This window comes from Mastigoproctus giganteus, chromosome 6 (assembly GCF_048544385.1).
Source record: "Mastigoproctus giganteus isolate SK-2022 chromosome 6, ASM4854438v1, whole genome shotgun sequence".
Lineage (NCBI taxonomy): Eukaryota > Metazoa > Arthropoda > Arachnida > Uropygi > Thelyphonidae > Mastigoproctus > Mastigoproctus giganteus.
Window position 1 is genome coordinate 229,802,792 of NC_143580.1, and position 25,150 is coordinate 229,827,941.

Here is a 25,150-nt window from a genome sequence, read left to right on the forward strand (position 1 = left end):
CTAGTGGAGTCAATGCCTAGGCAAATAGCGGCATTAGATAAGGTAGTCATAATTCAGTGATCACTGGATTTCCTTACACTCTTATTCATCCAGAAATAAATCTTATGCTTCCACATTATGCAGACATTGGGACTTGTTAGATTGTTTAGAATAAGTGCTAAAAATAAATGAAAGCTATCATAATTATGTAAACTACTTATGTAAACTCTAGAAGGAAGGGGATGAATCAGATTGGTCCACTTGATATCGATAGTTCAACTGTTGATGATCCTGCTCGGATAGCTAACAAACTAAATGAATATTTTGCATCTACATTCACACATGAGGAGTTACTCAGGAAGGGGAATTCCATAGATGAAGTAAACACTGGCAGTGAGCTAGATGATCTTGTAATAATTGAGAGTAAAGTGGAGGAGAAATTGTTGAAGATAAATACAAGAAAGGCACCTGGGGTGGATGGGATCTATCCAGTTATATTAAAGGAGGCAGCAAAGGAAGTAAGCAATCCGTTAGCTATAATTATGAGAGCTTCCTTGGACTCAGGGGAGGTACCCACAGACTGGAGATATGCAAATGTAACCCCAATTCACAAAGGAGGATCAAAGGCTGACACAAGTAATTATAGACCTGTGAGTTTAACTTCTGTTCCAGGAAAATTAATGGAAGCACTGGTTAAAGAAGCACTGCAGGATCATCTTGACACGAATTCAGTTATAGCTCAGACACAGCATGGTTTTGTTAAGGGAAGGTCTTGCCTGACCAATTTGATTGGATACTATGATGTAGTCACAAAAGAATTGGATGCAGGGAATAACTTTGATATTATATATTTGGATCTTAGAAAGGCTTTTGATACTGTTGCACATGGAAGACTGTTGCACAAATTGGAGCAGTGTGGCATTGGTGGCAAATTGTTGCTATGGATAAAGGGACGGTTGAGTGGCAGAAGACAGAGTGTGGTAATTAATGGACACTGCTCATCGTGGACTAATGTTATTAGTGGAGTCCCTCAGGGTTCAGTGTTGGGTCCATTGTTGTTTTCTGTATTTATAAATAATATTGATGATGGTATATCAAGCTTAATGTTCAAGTTTGCAGATGATACAAAGGTTGGCAGGGTTGTTAAGGATGCTATTGATGCTATTCTGCTGCAACAGGATCTGGAAAGGTTGAGCAGATGGGCTGAGAAGTGGCAAATGAAGTTTAACATTAAATGTAAAGTACTACATATGGGAAACAGCAACCCCAGAGCAATGTATCAACTCTGTGGTACTACACTGACAGTGGTAGAGAATGAAAAGGACCTGGCGGTAATTGTGCAGGCAGATATGAAGTTCTCTGAGCAGTGCAGACGGGCTGCAAGAGTAGCTCATGGTGTCTTATCAATGATATACAGGAATTTTTCTAGCAGGGATAGGGAAGTGATTATTCCCTTGTATAAGGCAATGGTTAGGCCACACCTTGAGTGCTGTATACAAGTCTGGAGGCCTCATTTCAAGAAGGATGTAGAGCTGCTGGAACGAGTACAGAGAAGGGCAACAAGGTTAGTGAATGGAACGAAGGGGTGCTCTTACGAAGAAAGGCTTAAGTTTTGCAAATTACAGTGTCTGGAGACTAGGCACCGGTGAGGTGATCTGATAGAGGTGTACAAAGCCTCGAATGGTTTGCGCATGCTCAATGCTGATGGGATACTGCCTCTTGCTCAGAATAATCACCTGAGAGGGCATAAATTCAAATTGAGGAAAGACAGATGTAGGAGAGATGTGCGGAAATTTGCCTTTAGCCACCGGGTAGTTGGTTGGTGGAACAGACTTCCATCCCTTGTTGTGGAAGTTGATAGCCTAAATAAATTTAAGGCTCAGCTGGACAGGTATTTTGAACGAACGGAGGGGTGAAGTGGAAGGGGGTTTTTTTTTTTTTTTTTTTTTATATGGCTGATGCTGCATAAGCTTGCTTTCTTGCATCATATGCCTCTACTAATGCTAATGCTAATAATTGTATTTGGGCAGGGTTACTATTTAAACACAGGTATTGAAAAAACACCCTTTACTAAATTGCTGCAGTAAGCTGATGTATATAGAGGTTATAATACACAATGAATATTATGATTTCAATTTTATATTTTATATATTTATTTACTGTTCAACACAAAGTTGTTAAATAAGGCTTCCTGTGGTCTCATGATGAAGAAAAGTAGCTCTGAAACCAGCCATAACAGTCCTTTGAGGTATTAAAAAATAATGGATTTGCATTTTTAGTGATGCTATTCAATCAAAAATTATATTGGTAACTTTAAGTTGACTGATAGATAAACATGGTCATTTTTAAATGACTATGTTTATGAGCATAAGCTAAAGTGCTGTCACTGCCACTGGAGGGTCAATAGTGTCTCCAGACAGTAAAGACAGAAAAATGTAGTATTAGTATTAGAGTACTAATTTTTCCTTGAATTTATTCAAGCTATCCACTTCTACATCAGATAGAAGTTTGTTCCATCAATTAACCACCTGCTGGCTAAATGCACACTTCTGCACATCTATCCTTCCTCAATATGAATTTACACCGATGAGCCAACATTATGACCACCAACGTAATATGATGTTGGTCCTCCACGTACAGCCAAAACAGCTCATACCCGGCGAGGCATGGATGCTGCAAGATTTCTAAATGTGTCTTGTGGTATCTGGTATCAACATGTAACCAGCAGATCCTTTTAACTCCCGTTAGGTCCGTGGTTGAGACACCACAGATTGGAGTTGCTGTTCAAACACAAACCACAGATGCTTGATGGGATTGATGTCTTTGGAATTTGGAGGCCAGGGTCATACCTAGAAGTCTTTCTCATGCTCCGCAAACCAGTCTTGAACAATTCGTGTGGTGTGGAATGGTGCATTATCCTGCTGAAAGATGGCACCGCCAGAGGGAAAGACTGTTGCCATGAAAGGGTGTATCTGGTCAGCAATGATGTTTAGTTAGGTAGTAGATGTCAGAGTACCTGGCACATGGATGACTCAACCCAAGGTATCCCAGCAGAACATTGTCTAAAGCATGACACCGCCGCCACTGGCTTGTTTTTGTCTCACGATGCATCCAGGAGCTATCACTTCCCCAAGTAAACGAGGCATACATACCCGGCCATCCACATGGTGCAACAGGAAATGTGATTCGTCGGACCAGATGACCTTCTTCCAATCACTCAAGGTCCAGTTTCGATGCTCGCGTGCCCATTGTAGGTGCTGTCGCCAGTGAACCGTGGTTAGCATGGGCACTCAGAGCGGCCTGCGGCTACATAGCCTCATTTTCAGCAGGGTTCGATGTACTGTGTGTTGCAACACATTACTCCTGTCACCAGCATTCCAGTTACGGCAAGTTGTGCCACAGTCGCCCTTCTGTTGCCACATACCATCAGGGAGAGCCATTGCTCACCTCGAGCATCGATGAGCCATGGTTGTCCAACACCTCGCCAGTGGTTCGTGGGTTCCCCCTCCTTGGACCACTGTTGGTAGGTACTAACCACGGCTGACTGTGAGCACCCCACCAGCCATGTCGTTTTGGATATGCTCTGACCCAGATGTCTAGCCATTAAAATTTGGCCTTTGTCAAACTCGCTTAAGTCTGCTGTCTTTCCCATCTAAAGAACAAGAGTAACACTGATTAATGGAGCTCCATGCACCGTAGTTCACCTGCAGTTGCTTCAATTTGCATAACGACTTGCTGGTCATAATGTTTTGGCTCATCAGTGTATGTCCCCTCATGTGCATAGTCTGAGCAAGAGGAAGAATTGCATCAACAGTGAGTTTACTCAATCCATTCAAAGCCTTAAACACCTCAATCAGATCACCACACAGGTGCCTAGTCTCCAGACACTGCAGTTTGCAGAGCTGAAGTCTTTCTTGGCACCCATTCGTTTTCTTTACCAATCTCACTGCCCTTCTCTGTACCTGCTGTTCTATGTAGTAGTAGTAGTAGTAGTGGCATGTGATGCAAGAAAGCAAGTGTATGAGCTTATGCAGCATCAGCCAAAAAAAAAAAAATCACTCCAAATGCCTGTCCAGTTCCTCCTTAAATTTATTCAACCTAACAACTTCCACAACGACAGATGGAAGTTTGTTCCAGCAATTAACCACACGCTGGCTAAAGGAAAATTTCCGCACATCTATTCTACATCTGTCTTTTCTTAATTTGAATTTATGTCCCCTTAGGTTCGTAATCTGAACAAGTGGAAGGATCCCATCAGAATTCAGCGTGCTCAACCCATTCAAGGCCTTATACACCTCAAAATAGAGGAGCAATACTCATGATGTGGCATGACCATTGCCTTATATAATGGAATAATCACCTCCTTATCCCTGCTAAAAAAAATTCCTGTATATCATTGACAAAACCCCATGTTCTTGGGTCATAAATAAGAAAGATGCACACAAACTAGAAGCAGCACAAATGAGATTTTTAAGACCATCACTAGGCTTTACAAGGCTAGACTACCAAAGAAATTTAGATATCTGTGAGAAATTAAAAGTAGATAACATAGTAAATGACATAAAATGGTATCAGGAAAAATGGATCAGCCTCATAGAAAGAAGGAACCCAGACCAGATCCCAAAATTAGCCTTTAATCACAAACCTATAGGCAAGAGAAATGTTGGTCAACCAAGACAACAATGGCAAGATCAAGACCACCTCCAAGAGCTACAATGGAACAGGTCTTAAAAGACCTAAGCCGGACCAAGTTCATGATGATGATAATGATATATATATTCTATATTACTGTAAGCTTTGCATACTGATTCTGATGATTTTATTGTATTTATTTATTTTTTCACATGATGTTGGATGATAACTGAAAGATTTATCTATAATAAACTGTATAAAAAAATATGAGAATATTTCCAGTGCTTCTTTTTATTATTATGATATCTCTCTATACGTTAAAAAAGTTTTCCTCCTAGTGATATTTATTCGAGCCAATGGGAGAAGAGAATGAGGCAATTATATCACTACAAATGAATCAATTATTGACAACTGCCTCTATAACATTCACCAACCTCGTGCTTTACTGTCTAAGATTTGCTGTTCCATTGTAATGTTTTTATATATTAATGAATATTGTATATTTGTAAATACAGTAGTTTAGTATTTTGCAAATATTTTAAATATTTGTATAGTTTGTAAATATTTCAGTTAAATATTTTAGTCCTGCTCTTTGGGATGCAACAGGATACCTGCCCACATACTGATGAGGAGCTAATAAGCTCTGAAACGGTGCCATATGGGTGATGGTATCTGCTGAGAATAAGTAACAATAGTCTTTTCCTATGGTGAAGCTTACTTATTCGAGGCAGTGCAATATATCATGGAAACTCATTGTGAAGGTATTCACAATATGAGATATACTTAATGATGGCAATTTATTTATTTATTATTATTATTATTATTATTAGCTATACGGTGCAAGGAAGCCTGAGGCTTATGCTCCACCAGCTAAAAAAAAATTTCCTAATTACCCTGAGAGAGAGAGAGAGAGAGAGAGAGTCAAAAGTAGAAGGAAATCATCAAGAAAGAGAAGAATGATGATATCCAGCTGACTCTGGGTGTGCCAAGCCCATACTCACCAGATGTGAGCCTTACGTAGTTGGTGGCGCCTCCGTAGCTAGGTGGGAAGGAGCAGCAGTGCATAGCACACGCTTCTTGATTAGACTGGGGTTCGAGCCTGTCACCACCAAATATGGAGGATGTGGAAAGGTCAGGAATGACCATCGCATATTCACGGAGCAATATGGCCTTAGTTGCTAATGCTCCTAAAAACCAAATAACAAACAAACAAACGTAGTTGGCTACATACAGAAATTATGCAATTGCACTAACTTTGATGACAAAATAATAATATGTCAGTTAACTCCCTACGTAACCTGAGGTTTTAGCCCTAAACTATTCTGCTATTTTTATTATTATATTTCCATCTAACCAAATGGCATGTTAAATTATTATAACTGGTTCTGGATAGTAGAAAATCCACAACCAAGCTCTACTTCTTGAAGTTACATATTTTGGAAGTATTTCTGCATATTACGTCGCACATAGTGACCTAGTGATCTTTTGCACTGCATAATATATATACATATGCTCATTTAGTTACAAGTGGTCATCTTTTTTTTTTTTTTTTTTTTATGGTAATCTCAAGCGTGAAAGGTTATTGAAACATGTAGTATTCAAGGGCCATGTGTGGTTCAGGTTGCTGTTTATTTGTTTTTTGATACTTCTTAAAACAACTTAGGTCATACTGAACCACTGTATTATGTCAACTGTCTGCATTATGTACTCTGTACATATTATGTACTCTGTCACTGTATTATGTACTCTGTCTGCAGCCCATTTTGCATGTTGTGCAGCTTAAAAACCAAAAATGACTTGCAGGAGAAACACTGCTTCTTCCGCCTGAGAACTTAAAGATAGACAAAGCATAGTGACAAGTGGCTTACTCAGTTTTCACTCTAAATCAGTGGTTCCCAACCTTTTTTTAATTCACAAACCCCTTTCAACATAATATTTATATCACGAACCCCTAAGCCTATATTCTCTGAAATCGTATAAAAGTACTGAATTTTCATTATAAAATATTTCCAGCATTATGTTTGTATAAGATACATTGCGTGATAAAAATTATTAAGTATTATTTTTATACTTTGTAAAGCAGTTATTAATTAGTCCAAACTAGATTTTGAACAGGCTAAGAGAAGTAAACTTGCTTCTTGTCCAAATGGTAGCCGAGCATTCTGGTCTTTCCAAAGCTATTGGCCACAACTTTTGCCCATCTCTGTTCCTGCCTCTGTCAAAACCAGATGGTTCTATTGGCACATCAGCCTAAGATAAAGCTGACCTGCTAGCAACCTATTTTTAATTCCAACTCATGTATTGGTAAATCACCTCAAACCATTCCCAGTACACTCCATTCAATGAATCCTGTGGTTTTCCATCAGAAGGATTTTGATGAATCTGATGCTACGAAAGCTCCAGGTACTGATGGTATTTCTCCACTTGTTCTCAAAACATGTGCCCGTGAACTTACTCCTGTTTTGTGTCGTCTTGCTTCACTTTCTTATTTCAAAGGTGTTTTTGCTTCTACTTGGAAATTTGCTCATATCCAGCCAGTTCCTAAAAAGGGTGACAAAACCCTTCCATCCAATTATTGTCCCAAAGTATGTTTCCAAAGTAACGGAGAAATAAATTAACTGCCAACTCTTAAACTATCTGGAAATCTTTCATCTGGTCAACAATCGCCAGCATGGATTCTGTCAGTGTCGTTCCACTGGTGATATTATGTACATCTATGAGAACTTCTAGAAGAGACAGAAAACAGAATGAAAACATAAGAGACAAATTGGAAGTGAAAAAGAATATTAACACTATCAAAGAAAAGCATTTCACAAGGTATGGGCATGTAAAACGGATGCAAGAAACCAGATATCCAAAGTCTATCTTGGAAGAAGGAGAAGAGAAAGACCTAGGAGGACATGGATGGATAGAGAATGGGAGTGCTTGACAGCCTGAGGTTTAACTGACCAAGACACCTTGAACCACACTTTATGGTGGGAAAAAATTCCAACCAAAAAATAACTTGTAGGCTGAGGAAACCCATTGTAAATGGAAACACTCCTCTTGAAGAAGAAGATGTACATCTATGGACAAATTCAATGGAAAAGTTGGTGAAACTCAAGCCATTGCTCTTGATATTTCAAAGGCTTTTGATCGTGTTTAGCATAAAGGTCTTCTAAATAAGCTTCTATCCCATGGTTTGTGAGCTTTATAATTGGGTATCCAGTTTTCTCTCTGACTGTTCACTGTGGGTGAAAGTAGACAGCTCTCTGTCTTCTTACTTCTCCACTAATGCTGGTGTCCCCCCCCCCAAGGTTCAGTTCTTTCTCCCACTCTTTTCCTCTTGTATATTAATGGCCTTCTTCCATTGACTGGAAACCCTATCTATAGTTTTCTGGTGATAGCATATTACTTTCCACCTTCCAGTTTGAGAAACTCTGCCCTGCTGAAACAGCTTCAACTACTCGAGTATCCACTGCCAAATCCTTAAATGCTGATCTCCAGGAATTCTTCAGTGGAGCAAAGAAAACTTAATTTCAATCCTTCTTAAACTCATTCCTGTTTTATATCTAGCAAAATGGATTCTTCTGCTCCTATACTTATCTTCGATGACACTCTGATTTCTAGGCAAGACCTTGGGGATTACTGTGACTGCTAATCTCTCTTGGCACATTACAAATATTGCTTCCTCTGCATCTAAAATACTTGCTTTGCTCTTTCGTTCCCGGCATTACTTTTCTTCCAAGCAGCTGTTTACTCTGTACAAATTGCAAATCCGCCCTACCATGGAATATAATTCCTACATCTGGGGCGGTGTCCCCAAAACCTCTCGCAGGCTTCTAGATTCCATTCAAAAGAGGGCAGTTATGTTAATTAATGACTCATCTCTAACAGAGTCTCTCCACTTTGTCTCTTAGATGTTCTGTTTCTGCCACATGTCTTTTCTACAGATACTTCTATGGGCACTGTGCTTCTGAATTGGCTTCTATAACTCACACTCACTCTTTCAAAACAATCTGAACAGGTGCCGCCACCAGGCAACATCCATTTACTGTCCAACTTCAAACTCACAGAACCAACTTTTCATCTTCCTCGTTTCATTCAACTGCCGTTTTTTGGAACAACCTTCCTTCATATGTATTTCCTGAAACTTACAGTCTACAGAAGTTCAAGCCTAATGTCAACAAATATCTTCTTTCATCTTCTCAACCTCCAACCCAAGCACGGTACTAAGTATTATAGGTTCTAAAAAAAAAAAAAGTACCTATACGTAACAATGATCCTTGAGAATGAAAAAAAAAAAAAATAGTATGGAAAACATATTTATTTAAAAAAGGTTGTTTAGGCATGGGTCATTTCTATCATTTCTTCATTTCTTCCTTCCATCATTTCTACTACCCAGGTGGTATGAATACATCGTTTATTCATATCTCATATTGTGAATGAGCCTTCAGAACGAGTGGCCAAAACATTGCACTGCTCTGAATAAGTAACTTCACCAGACTAATGTTACTTATTCTCGGTGGTTACCACCACTCAGATGGCACCTTTTCAAAGCTTGTTGGCTTACTCATCGTTGGGTGGGCAGGTACCCTGTTGTTGCAATAGCGACAACTCGATTATTAAGTATAACTCCACAATATGAGAGATGCTTGATGGTGTGCGTCTTAAACTATTTCTTGACTAAGCGTCCAAGAATATGAAAAAGGTTGTTTATGCATGGGTAATGCACTTCCATCATTTCTTCTACACAGGTAGTATGCATGCATCTGATTATATCTCACATTACCCATGTGAGATATAATCAGACATTTAGTGAAGAAATAATTTTAGATATTTATTTAACATGGTATACTGTAAGATAGTAAAGTAATTATAAGTAATTGTGGGAGATGTGGTTTATTTCTTTGGCAATTCTTTACTTTTTATTTAATTTTAGTTTACTTTATTGTTAATTATTAGACATATTTTGTAGTTTACAATAACATACCTATGTAAATCTAAGCAGACGCCATTACGGAATTTTTAGTGCAAACCCCCTGGAACACTTTCGTGAACCCCTGGGGGTTTGCAAACCACCAGTTGGGAACCGTTGCTCTAAACGAATGACAAGTGGGTAATAAATAAAGGCTTTTCACTATGTCCTATAAAATAAGGCTTAATATTCAAATTAATGTATGACAAAATAATGATTTATTTATTTTTGTAATCAACAGTTCTTACCTATGTTCAGTGGTGGCATTACGGCAAAATGCCACCACCAACTGACTAAGTGGATCAGGTTTCTCTTCTTCTTCTTCTTGAACCACTTTTTTTTCAGCATCTTCAAATGATTGCTATCAAAAATTTCAATTATTGTTGTTAATTGATGATTTTACAAATGCTTAAATTTTTTTAATGATTATTTTTAAAAAGATCACTAGACTCTCCAAAGGACAGAGAATTGATGTGAGGAGAATACATGATACCATTCACATACTCTCCTCATATCCATTCTCTTCAGTTTCAGTTTAAAGAATTTATTTCATTGAAAGACAATTAATATTTTTTAATATAATCAGTATATTTTATCATCATCTTTATTATACTCAAAATCTGTTATATCCAGTGGGTGTACAGGTCATTACAGTAGTACAATTCAGTTTTCTTGCCTATGAGCCTTCCATTCACTATTTTCTTCCATGCTATCCTATCCTTGAGAGCATACTCAAGCGAGTATGCTCTCTTGCTGCTGCTGCTTATTTTATACCATCAATATGCCTTCCTCTTCATCTGCTTCTGGGCTTATTACCCTTCAAAGTTGCTTCAAACCTATTTAACTAATCTCTCCTCTCCCATCCTTTCTACATGCCCATACCATCTTAGGTTTGCTCCACTTACCTTTGATGAGATATTTGTCAATCCCCAAGATTTTTTCCCATTTCCTCATTTATAACATGGTTTATGCTATTGCTTCCATCTATTAATACCATTTATATATGTTTTTACCTAGCTCTTTTTAGTTGGGCAGAAAATAAAGCTTCATAAGGCTCAATAAGGTAAAATAAGCTAACACCATGTTATAAACAGCTAATCTTGCCTTTTAGCCAATTTCTTTTTTACTCCACCATGACATTATTATAATGTCTTTCTATATTTCCTGCTTTAAGTAATCTATTATGTATGTCTAACCTTCCATTTTCATTAAAGACTGTTCTGAGATACACAAAATTACCAAATCATTTCAACATTTGGTTATTCATTTTACACTCTATTTCCTTATCACTTCCAACTTTTATAACATTTATTTTTGTGTAACTAATTTTCATGAAAAATTCTCTATAACCTTTATCTAATTGATTCAGGGATTCTTGAAGAACTTTCAGGCTACTATTTAATGGTAAAATATCATCTGATATTTTACCATTAAAGAGCCAAAAAATATTTTACCAAGAGCCAAAAAAAACACACAACTCATTTCACCCATCCATTGGATGATCCAAGTTCAAGTTTTACATCTCCCACACTAAACTTTGTATTAATTTATTCTTCTAATAAATGATCCATGAAAATTATAAAAAGAAATGGAACTAAGTGCAGCCCTGCATCATTCCAAGTTTAATCTTAAATCATTTTCCAATACTTCGTTCAATTTTCATTGTATAACTACTATTTTCATGCAAACTTTTTATTCTCCTTAAAAGATTAACTTTAATGCCAAATTTTTCTAAAATTTGAAAGAGCAGATTAAAAACCTGATTGTTCTTTCCAAGATTAGATTCAACAGTACTTTAAACACTCTTCTCTAAAATAATTGCACAGGCTCTCACGCAACCTTCCTCTTCATCTGCTTCTGGGTTTATCACCCTTCAAAGTTGCTTCAAACCTATTTAACTAATCTCTCCTCTCCAATCCTTTCTACATGTCCATACCATCTTAAGTTTGCTCCACTTACCTTTGATGGGATATTTGTCAACCCCCAAGATTTTTTCTCACTTCCTCATTTATAACATGGTCTTGCTATTGATTCCATCTATTAGACATAATCCTCATTCACAAGAAGGAAATGGCTACCTACCTGCTCAACACAGCAGTGTCGAACACCAACAACCTCCAGAAAACATACGAAGGAAAGATCAGGAAATACTTAGACCTAAGACAGGAAGTCAAAGATATATGGCATATAGAACAAGTAATAATTACCACGATCATTGTGTCACCCACCTGCATGGTGACAAAGAGCCTTCATAAGAATCTAGCAAAACTAGGACTTACAGAGAACACTTACATGGAACTCCAGAAAGCCATGATCCTGAACACGTGTAGGACAGTAAGAGAGTTCCTCGATCAATAATAAACCGGACACAACCAACCACACCAGGCACTTGATACCAGAAGCTGCTGAGTTTTTTAATAATAATAATAATAATATATATTTACTTATTTACACAATATATATTTATTTTTTTATAATAATAATAAAAAAGGAGGTAATGGAGTACCACCATTAAGGTTGAAAACATTGCAACCAGGCCAATTCCCATCAGGAGAGGAATCTTTCAGGGAGATGCCCTGAGCCCATTGTGGTTCTGTCTAGCACTTAACCTGCTATCCACCATGCAAAACAATAGCAAGTATACAGATATAACCTTAAAGAAGAAAGGAAGAACCTGTACACCCTCACCCACCTGATGTACATGAATGACATCAAACTCTACACGGAAACCGAGAAGCACCTCCAGCAACTACTGCAGATCACCAAAGAATTCAGTAATGATATTAGAATGGAATTTGGTCTAGACAAATGCAAGGCACACGGATTGCACCAGAGAAAATTAGTCAACCAGCTGCACACTGGTAAAGAGATTGAAGCCATGGCAGAGCTAGAGGCCTACAAATACTTGGGGATGATGCAGGCTCAGCAGTTACAGCACAAGGAAATTAAGGTGTCTGCCTAACCGAAAAATACCATTGGAGACTCAGAAGCCTGCTGAAAGCAAAGCTGAATGGAGGGAACACAGTTAAAGCCATAAACACCTATGCAATCCCAGTGCTAACATACTCCTTTGGGGTCATAGATTGGACTAACACTGAGCTGGAGGATATCATGAGTAAGACAAGGACAATGATGACCAAGAGCTGCCAACACCACCTCAAATCTGCCATGGAGAGACTGACAATTGCCCAGAAAGAAGGAGGAAGGAGCCTGATAGACCTCATTGAGCAACAGAAGACAGCGATTGCTAACCTGAAGGATTACTTCCAGAAACACTCCACCAGGCCATAAAAAAGATAGACAAGCGGTATACCCCACTCAACCTATGCGAGGAATCCCCTCCAAACCAGGAGGCACAAACAAAGCTAGAAAGATGGGTAGAGAAGACATTCCATGGAAGACACTACAATGATCTCCATCAAGATCACATAGATAAAATTGCTTCCAATGCATGGCTCACAAGCAGGATGCTCTTCCCCGAGACTGAAGGATTCATGCTCGCCATCCAAGACCAGGTAATCAATACTAGGAACTATAGAAAATACATCACCAAGGAGTGTCCGATGACACATGTCCATCTGTCTCCAAAAAAATGATTCAACACATCACAGCGGGATGCAAAATGATCACCCAGACCTACAAGGAACTCCAGAAAGTAGCAATCCTGAACACCTATAGGATGTTCAGAGAGTTCCTCGACCAACAGTATTATTATTATTATTATTGCTCTTATATTATTTCTCCCTGATTGGGGGTTCCACCTTGTGGGGGTAACACCAGGATGTTGTTGTTGTTATTTGGTTTTTAGGAGCATTAGCAACTAAGGCCATATTGCTCCGGGGATATGCGGTGGTCATTCCCTGACCTTTCCGCATCCTCCGTATTTGGTGGTCACGGGCTCGAACCCCAGTCTAATCAAGAAGCATGTGCTGTGCACTGTTGCTCCTGCCCAGCTGGCTACAGAGGTGCCACACTAGGCATAACAACAACCATCCTGTGTACTTGGTAGCAATACCCGTCACAAGGTGGAACCCCCAATCAGGGAGAAATAATATAAGAGCAATAATAATAATAATAATATATTTATTTAAAAATAAATTGTGGAGTGGACAGAGAGAGAGAGAGAGAGAGAGAGAGAGAGAGAGAGAGAGAGAGAGAGAGAGAGATAACCTAAATCTTGGTAAACAAGTAGGGTACTATCTGAATATAGGTTTTGAAATAGTTCAAGGAAAGAATGCCACTCTGTATTATGAGGAACCCTACTGCCCCTCCGGCGCCTATGTAGCCAGGTGGGTAGGAGCAGCAGTGCGTAGCACATGCTTCTTGATTAGACCGGGGTTCGAGCCCATGAGCCACCAAATACAGAAAGGTCAGGAAATGACCACCGCATATCCCCAGAGCAATATGGCCTTAGTTGTTAATGCTCCTAAATAACAATAACAACAATACTGCCCCTCCAGGACACTTTAAAACAGACTAAAGTTACTAATATCATTTTTATTTGAATAACATATATAATAACCAAGAAGGCAAATACTTTATTCATTAAATCTCAAAGGCACTGTTGTGACTAGTTTCAGAGCTATATGGCTCAACATCGGACAACAAGTAATCCCAATTAGTAACCTTGTGTCAAATGGTGAATTCTGACATTATATATCTAGATTTCAGTAACTCTTTTGACAATGTTCCACACTACTATGGATAAAGGGATGGCTGAGTGGCAGAAGATAGAGGATGGTTATTAATTGGCACAGTTCTTCTTGGACTAACATTATTAGTGAAGTTCTTTACTGTTCCAATATTTATTAATGATACTGATGAAGATGTATCATTGAAAGATGGAAAGAGCAAAACTTGCATATAATACAAAGGTTGGGTTAGTGTTTAATGCAGGAATCAAGGCATATTACTGCAACAAGACCTATAAAAATTAAGGAGATGGGCTAAATGGCAATTAAGGTTTAACATTGATAATAAGGCGCCATATATCGATAGTAAAAACCACAGAATAACTTTCTTTGGGTGATAGTGGTGGAGAATGGTGGAGAATGAAAGAATTCAAGATGGTGGAGAATGAAAGAAACCTAGGGGTAATTGTACAATATGATATGAAGTTCTCTGAGTAATACAGGCTACTAGGATGGCCCATGAGGTGCAATGGAAGTGGGTAGTTTGAATAAATTTAAAGAATTTAGATGAATTGTTATGATGTACAGATGAAGGTTTCTCTTTTCTTTTTTGGCTAACTTGATAAGTTAGCTTTTTTGGCTAAATTGTATAAGCTTGCTTCTTTGCATAATTTGCTACCACTAATTCGATATTCGATACTAATACTAAATGTAACAAATCTAAATTAGCAGCTCAGTAGTGCGTGTGGGTATAGATCAATAGTAGCACAAACTACTCTGCATTCAACTTCTGCCCCTGTGCATGCTTCAGTCTTTACAGTGATGAGAATATACGTTTCATCATGAAGACCTTGGCTTATGCTCATTTGACAGAAAACACCATTATCCATGGATTGACCTAACTTGCTAATTTCATATTAAACAAATGACCTCTCCAAAAGATGACTTCAAGGTAGTCTCAATTACCAAATTTATGGCATTTGTAGATAGCATAAACAAATGACCTCTCCAAAAGATGACTTCAAGGTAGTCTCAATTACCAAATTTATGGCATTTGTAGATAGCATAAACAAATGACCTCTCCAAAAGATGACTTCAAGGTAGTCTCAATTACCAAATTTATGGCATTTGTGGATAGCATAAGCCCAAGCTTACTCTACTTTAATAACTTTTTTTTGGGTGGTACCACCCTCAAGGTTCTTGGTACCTTGATCTTTTTAAGAGTAATAAGTGAAGACTCTAATGCATTAAGGGCTTAAGCCTCAAGCTGCGAAAGAGATTAGACTATGTGTATTTTAGTGCAATTGCATTGCAGTTTATACACAGCTAATTATAGATTAGCAAATTTGCAATAGTAGCATCGTTTAAGTTACATCTCATATTGTGAATACCTTCACGACGAGTTGCCATGACATTGCACTACTTCGAATAAGTAACGCTTCACCCAAAGGAGAAGACTGTTGTTACTTATTCTCAGTGGATACCACCACCCAGATGGCACCGTTTCAGGGCTATTTGGCCCTTCTTCGGTGGGTAGATACCCAAGTGATGTAATGATGACAAAACAGTTGTGAAGTATATTTCCACAATATGAGAGATGCCTGATGGTGTATGATATAAGTTAACATAAGAAACGATGCTGCTATTGCAAATTTGCTAAACTATAATTAGCTGTGTATAAATGATGCAATTGCACTAAAATACACAGTCTAATCTCTTTCGCAGCTTGAGGCTTAAGCTCTTAATGCATTAGAATCTTAACTTATATCATACACCATCAGGCATCTCTCATATTGTGGAAATATACTTCACAACTGTTTTGTCATCATTACATCACTTGGGTTCCTACCCACCCACCGAAGAAGGGTCAAATAGCCCTGAAACAGCGCCGGGGGGAGCCTGATGATGTCCGGAGTTTCCAAGAATAGGTAACAACAGCCTTCTCCACTGGGGAACTGTTGCCTATTCATGGAGTTTATGAGTTTTTGAGTGGTGTGAGTTGAAGGAGTTACTATCCCTTTCATTCTTCTACACTGTTTCTTTTCCTCTTCCACTCCTACTATTACTTTCCCTCTACCTTTTTGCTTTCTAAAGTCTAATAGGGACAAGTGGATAGTCGAGTTATTATCCCACACATATACAAATAGCCCTGAAACGGTGCCATCTGGGTGGTGGTATCCACTGAGAATAAGTAACAACAGTCTTCTCCTTCGGGTGAAGCGTTACTTATTCGAAGTAGTGCAATGTCATGGCAACTCGTCGTGAAGGTATTCCACAATATGAGATATAACTTAAACGATGCCACTATTGCAAATTTGTTAATCTAAAATTAGCTGTGTATAAATGATGCAATTGCACTAAAATACACATAGAGTAAGGCCTGACGTAGCCCAGTGGTCAGGAGCGAGGGTGCATAGCACGCGTTCCTTGAGTGAACCGGGGTTCAAGCCCGTGACTACTAAATACGATAAATATTTGTATTGACGATTTATTGTTAACTCTACTGACTTGGTTGTCGTGCCAGAGTATAAACAGAAAATTTATTTATTTTTTTATTTTTTAATAAGTGATAAAACAGCTATACTCTTATGGAAGACTTGAATACAGAGATATATTCAATTTTGAAATTATTTTGATGCCTGTGGATATATATATATAATCCTGTAAGTGTTACTATTTAGCCTTAGCATGTATTTTGGAAAAATAAATGATAAGACCAAATATTTAGGGTGGAATGAGGAAAAAACAGATTGGATCACATCATCTGTCAAATGAGGAATAAATAGATGAGATCAATTATTCTTGTTTGAGAATAGAATTAGAATTAGAATGAGGAGATTTAATAGTCCAACATGAAAAGAGAAAGTGACATCACATCATAATGGTTATTTACCCTTACATTAGTGATAATTACTACTGTAATGGTAAAAAACATGAGGCTGCAATGGTTACAGGGAAAATTTTATTGTAGCACAATAATGATACAATCATGTGTGAACAATGCTATTAAAAACATTGAAGTACTTGGATTTAAAATCTTAGACTAATCTCTTATAGCTCTAATCTGGGTTTCTTTGGAGTTTTGCCATTTTGTAAATTAAAAAAAAAAAAAAAAAAAAAGTGAAAGGGCACCAACTTCATGATGATAACCAAGTGAGAGAAGTAATGCAAACTGGGCTAGTCAGCTCTGTAACTCATGTTAAAAATAATGAATATTATATAGAATATCATTTAAAAATATATTTTTCCTATCTAATGTGTTGTTTTTTATTGTGAAATTGCCATTACTTTTTGAACCATCTTTGTATAAAAAAAATTAATGAACCTTATTAAAAGAATACTGATAATTTCAGTTGTTATTTAAGCTTGTGGAGAAGTCATTAAACAGCTTTAAAAAATTAAACTCCCTAAACTAAAAATCACAAAACTAACCAAATTACTGTTTTATTAATTTGGTAAGCTTAGTCTTACACATCTCAGGATTATCCTTATGGATTTATTTTTTTAAACTTACTGTGAGATCCTCAATTAGCTGCTCTTGTCCTTCATTCTCCTCTTCAAGCCACATTTCTTTGTAGATCTGAAGGAAGATATTAATGGCACGATGTCTGAAAAAAAAAATTTCATCACTTTATCAATGAACATATGCAGTTCCTTAAAAATATATATGCAGCTAATTGTTAATACAAAAGTGCAACTTTGAAGGGCATGAAATAGAAAAAATATTTTCATGTAAGGCATGAAATAGATATAAGGTATATACAGAAAAAGTATGAGTAATTCTGTAACAAATCAGCCAATAAAACTGCTCTTTGATTTTCCTAAAATTTGGTAAGTTTGTCTGGCAAAATTTATATACAGGGTGTTTCAATATTATATAGAACAAATGTAGCAAAATGTCCTACAGCTAAAAATAAGAAACAAAGTTAATCTAAACATATATCTCAACGTCTAAGTATAAGTATTAGTAGTGTCATATGATGCAAACAAAAGCAACTAAGAAAAAAAAAAAAAAAACCTTTCTCCCATCATCTGGCCATCCCCCCTCCAATAATTTTTCTAGTTTTTCCTTGAATTTTAAAAGTGAGTAGTATGAAATTCGAGAAAAAACTATTCAATGGTAATCCCATTGAATGAAGACAAACTTCCAGACAACCATCCTTCATCAATTTGAATATAAGCCCACTCGTGTGTAGGCTGAGCAAGAGGAAGAATTCCATCAGCATTGAGCTTGCTCAAGCTATTCAAATCCTTAAACACCTTAATCAGATCACCTTGAGGGGCTCTTGTGGGTAACACAGCTAGTATAATCACTATCTTCCCCACACCGGGTGGAAAAGACTTGAGTTCAAATCCTGTCAATGACAGGAGGTAATTTGTATAGGTCTTTTTCACAACATGGCTGAGTTGGTTGGTCTCAGAAGAGAGGAGTATAGTTTTTTCTCTCAGAAACTTGGGCTTTTCATCCATAAACACAGCAAATTGACCAGAGAATACAAGCAATTTACAGACAAATTATATATGGTGCAATATGGCTTAAGTTGCTGATGCATCTAAAACCCTAACAACCAACTTTGCAGATGTCTAGTCTCCAGACACGATCAGATGTAATTTGCAGAGCTGCAGCCTTTCTTGGTAAGATCACCCTATATCATTAACAAAACCCCATGAGCATTCCTGGAAGCTTATCTGCATTGCTTAGAGAACTTCATATCTGACTGCATAATTAATCCCAGGTCTTTTTCATTTTCCACTATGCTGTGCATAGTACCACACAGCTGGTACGTTAATTTGGGACTACTATGAGGAGGGGGTATCAGAAAGTTCATATCCTGATCTAGATAAACCATCAGTAGGAAGATGCTGTTTTTAATATAAGTTATCTACATGTTCAATAACTAAAATGTGAAATTTCATTCCCATAGATGATCATACACCAGAGGTGGGGCCCGGAATCTGAGGAAGGATACTATGTTTGGCAAAGTGGAGTATCGAGCAGTATCAAGTTCCTGCATTTGGAAGGCAAGGAAGCTCAGGAAATTAACAAAGAAATGAAAGCTGTGTATGGGCAGAATTGTCCATCTTATGACACTGGAAGTGGAAAAGGGAGTTCCAGTGCGGTTGTACAAGTGTTTTTGACGAGCCAAGGGAAGGAAGGCCATCAAAATCCGGACAGTGAGACGGTTGAAAAGGTTGAGCAGCTGGTGCTATGTGACAATTCATTTCATCATAAATGCAGTGGGAATTAGTTATGGTTCTGCCCACAGAATTTTACATGACCATCTGCACATGTCTAAGGTCTCCGCACATTGGGTTCCAAGACTGCTGACGCCTTTGCAGAAACAAAGTCAAATGCAATGTTCTTGCCAACACTGTTAGATTTGTGTAATGCGGATGTTGAGAAATTTTTTGATCAGTTGGCAACAAATGATGAATGCTGGGTGTACCAGTATGATCTGGAGACTAAAGACATGTCAAAGCAGTGGAAGTACATCTCCTCCCCACCTCCCAAAAAGGTAAAGACCACTCCATCTGTGAATAAGGTGATGTTCTGTGTTTTGGGACAGAAAATGGGTTATCCTGACATTATCTACCTTGTGGTTCCACACTTACTGGAGAATACTATAGAAGTCTTTTGAAAATGTTACACAATGCTTTGAAGGTGGAAATGCATGGAATGTTAATCAAAGGTGTCCGTCTTCTGTCAGACAATGCACCGGTTCACATGGCCATTGCCACCACCAACTTTGTTGCCCAGTGCAGCTTTGAACTACTGCAGCACTCACCCTATTCTCCTAACCTAGCATTGTCAGACTTCTTGTTTCGAGAAATAAAGAAACCATTGCATGGACACCACTTTGATTCCTCTCAGGAAGTCATCAATGAAGTGGAATTGTGGTTTCAGGCAAAAGGTGTGGACTTCTATAATCAAGGCATTAAACAACTGATCCATGGATGGGAGAAATGTGTTACTACACATGGAGAGTACATAGAAAAGGATTAAAGTTCCTGTGAAGTTTCACCTTTATAGGGCTATTATTTCTAGGTACGGGTACGAACTTTTTTGATACCCCCTCGTACTACCCATATGCAATACCTTGCATTTGTCAAGGTTGAGCTTCAACTACCATTTCTCAGCCCATCTGCCTAATTTTTCTAAATCTTGTTGCAGTAGAATACCTTGACCAACTGTCAATAACCACCCTGCCAAATTTTCTATCATCTGCAAGCTGGAAATTCCTGGGGTTTTGTCTTTTTAATTGTTTTCTGGTTTACTGCAAAGCAAAATTTTGGCTAAGAATATGCTTGGACATGAATATGCCTGTGGCTTCGTTAAACTTTCCTTGCTTGAAGACTAAGCAAACCTATGGATTTTCTCTGGGAGAGATGAACCTTTTGACAGATATTTTGCACATTACTGTTCATGTTTATCAACTCCAGTTATCTTTCTTAGTATGTATTTGATTCAGTTATCGAATGAACATGCCAGTGATATCTTGCAAGGACATCAAAAATTAGAAAATTTCCTTAATGTTTTGTAGAGTGATTTAATTTTTAGTTCTGTGTAAAATTTAATGCACAAATTAAATTAAGTTTGAATCATATAGACATCGCCAGTGTTAACACCAAGACCCATAACCATTAAAACTTAAGGCTGACGTTGCATTGCTGGTGCTTTGTGCTATCAACTTGCTGAACTAATTGGCAATTTCAAAAATTCATTCAGTGAAGATTCACTGGTCTATATAGTTTTAATTTTTATATGTAATTTTAAGATTTAATAGCTGCTTTATTTTAATATATGAGACTTCTGGTACATATTTATTATTTAGAGAAAGTGATATTGATTTTTAAATATTATGATTTTAGAAATCAATTGATGTATTATTACACTATTATATACTTTATATCATCTCTGAGGAAAAAGGAAAGACATATAAATGAAAACGAAAGACGGCAATCTACATGATATGTGATGTTATTGGCTTTAATCTATCAACAGATTAGTTTTTTATGTTTGCGAAACTGAATGCATTTCAATCATTTCAGAAAACACATAAAATTTTTACTTATGTTAAAAGAAAATTAACATAACCAATATATCCATCCTAATGGAACAGTTATAATTATTTACCTTTGAACATTATAAAGTGGAACACTATGAAGACAAGCAATAGCTGCTCTTTTCTTGGATGTGGATAATAACTTCTGCCATGCAGTTCTTGCAGGATGGGAGTTATGAGCCTAATGAGGAGTATCCAGCATATTTTAAATATTAACAGGGTAAATCTTTAGCCATGGTTAGAAGTCAGTAAAATACATGCATTTTAGGGTAGGAAGTGAATTTTTAAAATCTAACTAATGAGTAATATAAATATTAATAAATTGTTCCAAACCTTAAAGTCAATTTTATGTCTGCTTTTTTATGTTAATATTTTGTATTTCATGCTTGGTTATCCAGTTTTAAAAAACTCACTTACTTGAAATCCATAATGCTTTGTGGTAGTCATATGAGGATCCTCAGAGAATAGTCAAAAATCAAATTATATATACTACACAGAAAATTAGCTACTAGTGCATCATTTATGGTAACACATGAAGCATGCACCAAAATAAGTCTACTGAAAAAATGAATATATTTGTTAGTAAACAATGTAACAGCTTGAAATAAAAAGAAACCTCTTAATGTGAAAATCATACACTCAATATTTGATCATAACTTTAGGAACAGTACAATTCAAATTTACTGTGAAGACTGATAAACATTCAGAGAGAGGGGGGGGAGAGAGAGAGAGAGAGAGAGAGAGAGAGAGAGAGAGAGAGAGAGAGAGAGAGAGAGAGAGAGAGAGATAATACATAAGTTGCTCTTTACAGAAATTTGAATTTCTGAAAAGAGAAACCTTTTCAGACGTAGCTCCCATATTTTTCAGAAGTAGCTCCCTTATTGAAACTATAGATATCCTTATCCTTCAAGTTACATAAAACACACATTTTTAAATATATAAAAATTGAATTGTTAGGAACATTTTTTTGAACTATACAGTGAATTGTAAGTTAACAGGAATCTGTAACTGACCCACCATTAGGACATTTTTTTTAAACAACTTATAAAAACAAAGTTAACATATAATTCTGTACGTAAATTGAATAGCTCTTAAGAGGTTGGGAAAAGGATGTAAATATTAAAAAAAAACAAAAAAACATTTGGATCTGCACACAAAAAGAATGTGACCAAGTGTATGCCAGTATGGTGCACACAACTATCTACTTCAGGCATCTGTCAATTTTCAATATCAAGGAGTGTTTGTGCACATATTTATACTGGAAAGGATAAAAATGTTTGTTCTTCCTGAGGAATAAGCACTGATTGATCTCATCTTTTTTTTTTTTTTTAGATTTATTCATTCTTAATTTATTTTACCTTGTCACAGTTTGATAGTTGCGCAAGTCTGTTTAAACTTCAATTTAATTTTGTTTATTATACAGTTGTGTGATTAGTTCTTGTTTATTAACAATGTGATTTACTAGAAAAATGCATGGCAGAAAACTGTTCAATATTAATTTTTTTTTTATTTGTATTTTAATTATAACTGTTAAATGTAAGGATGTTTATTTTTTGTGGCTATAAAATCCAATGAGAAGTGTTAAGCTGTATTTAAACAGTTGTTATAATGTATTACAGATAGCAAGGTTCTCTCTGTTTCAAGTTGTATGCCATATGTTGCTCATGACAACTTCTGAACTGAAACTTTGTTGAAAAAAAGAGAGTTTTTATTATGCAGCATTACAGAAGTAACAGAGAAGGCTATGGAAGAAGCAATGGTATACTGTCAAACTACAGTTGTTTAGTATGGTGAGTGAACTGTGTCTGGGGAATTGCAGCTTTGTGTCCAGTATTATAGGCTTCTTATGAATTGTAATTCTGCACGACAAGAGATTACTACATATGTGACGTAATAATGAAAGACAAAATATAGTTCCTACAGTTCACATTTGTTTCTCATTCAGTGGTACTTCAATGTATTAGGGCTTGCAAAGGAATACATTTCAGGAGGAAGCAGTCTGGTCATCCCACTGGTACCAAGTAAGCAATTTTTCTCATTAAACAATTTACTTGAGACATTTCACTCTCTCGCTGTATAAGTTACTTGAATGGCAACTGAACTTATGGGCATTTGTCCACTCAGATGTTCTTGGGCACCTTGACAGTGACAAGTGTGAAGTATGCATTAACAAGGGTCAATACCCATGCTAGTGAATGGTTGGCTTTTACAGCTGAAGAGACCAGTATTGATATATATAGTGTTTGTGTGCTAATTATATATACATGTAAGTTCAATTACTTGTTACTTGAATGCTTTATGATTTTGTCTACATCACATGGTATTATGTGAGGCTGCCATGGAATGATAGTGAAATTTTAGCTTTGAAATGAGACACAAAAACTAGGGAACATAAATATAAAATGCTGTTTATATTTTTCATATTTATATGTATTTATTCTTTGTGGCATAAAGTGTTTCAGCTGCCAAGTAAACATAATGGTCATAATACACACAGCAGAATAAACTTTCTGTTAGTACAGTAGTGCAATGTAAAGTTGCCTTTACATTGTACTGCTTTTTTTATGTAAACCACAAATATGAAATGTATTAGAATCTTTTACATTGTACTGCTTTTTTTTATGTAAACTACAAATATGAAATGTATTAGAATCTTAGTATTGTAAATACATTAAAGGCTGAGAATATGTTTGTAGAGTGGGCGACTATGCAGAATAATATGAGAGATCATATTGTATTTGTACTTTTATGAAGTTTATTGTGATTCATAAAATCTTTATTACTTATAAGTATATAATTAAATACAGTTATAGAATGAATAATTTTTAAATAGAAAAAAATTAAACCTAAAAATTCAGTTTTTTTTTGTTACTCTAGGCCACTAGTCACCACTCATTTTTAAGGAACTTAGGCCACTAGTCAATTGCCTATGTTTCTTAACTTATAAGCCCTAAATATGATTTTTTTTTTTATGAAAACCCCAAACACGTGAGTATTAGAATCAATAGTACTTAGTACTGTGCATGGGTTGGAGGTTGAGAAGACGAAAGAAGATATTTGTTGACATTAGATTTGAACTTTTGTAGATTATAATTTTCAGAAAATACATATGAAGGAAGGTTGTTCCAGAAGAAAAGTTGGTTCTGTAAGTTTGAACTTGGACAGTAAAAGGATGTTGACTGTTTGCAACATGTGTTCAGAGTGCTTTGGAAGAAAGAGTGGGAATTATAGAAGCCAATTCAGAAGAAGAGTGCCCAAGGAGTTATCTATAGAAAAGGCATGTAGCAGAAACAGAATGTCTATGAGACAGAGAGTGGGGAGAGACTGTTAGAGATGAGTCTAACTGCCTTCTTTTGAATGGAATCTAGAAGCCTGAGAGGGGCTTTGGGGGCACCGCCCCAGATATGGGAATATTCCATGGTAGGGTGGATTTGCAATTTGTACAGAGTGAACAGTTGTTTGAAAGAAAAGTAACACCAAGAGCTAAAGAGAAAACCCAGATTTTTAGATGCAGAGAAAACAATATTTGTAATGTGCTTATGCCAAGAGATTGTTATTGTTATTTTTGGTTTTTAGGAGCATTAGCAACTAAGGCCATATTGCTCCGGACGGTGGTCATTCCCTGACCTTTCCGCATCCTCTGTATTTGGTGGTGACGGGCTCGAACCCCGGTCTAATCAAGAAGCGTGTGTTACGCACTGCTGCTCCTTCCCACCTGGCTACGGAGGCGCCATGCCAAGAGATATTAGAAGTCAGGGTAATTTCCAATAGAGATATATGACCTTGTCTAGAAATTGGAGTTTCAAAGATAAGCATAGGTTGTTGTTATTTGGTTTTTAGGAGCATTAGCAACTAACGCCATATTGCTCTGGAGATATGCGATGGTC

General features: G+C 36.9%; 1 protein-coding gene across 1 annotated transcript in view; it reads right to left on the reverse strand.

Moving 5' to 3' along the window:
* The window catches only part of RyR (Ryanodine receptor), an 841,404-nt gene that overhangs the window by 325,999 nt on the left and 490,255 nt on the right, over positions 1–25,150 (reverse strand). The window contains exons 65-66 of the mRNA XM_090376454.1: positions 17,714–17,807; positions 9,817–9,929 (exon numbers count right to left, since the gene is read on the reverse strand). Of these exons, the coding sequence (XP_090232580.1) occupies positions 9,817–9,929; positions 17,714–17,807 (207 nt within the window). The remainder of the gene's footprint in view (positions 1–9,816; positions 9,930–17,713; positions 17,808–25,150) is intronic.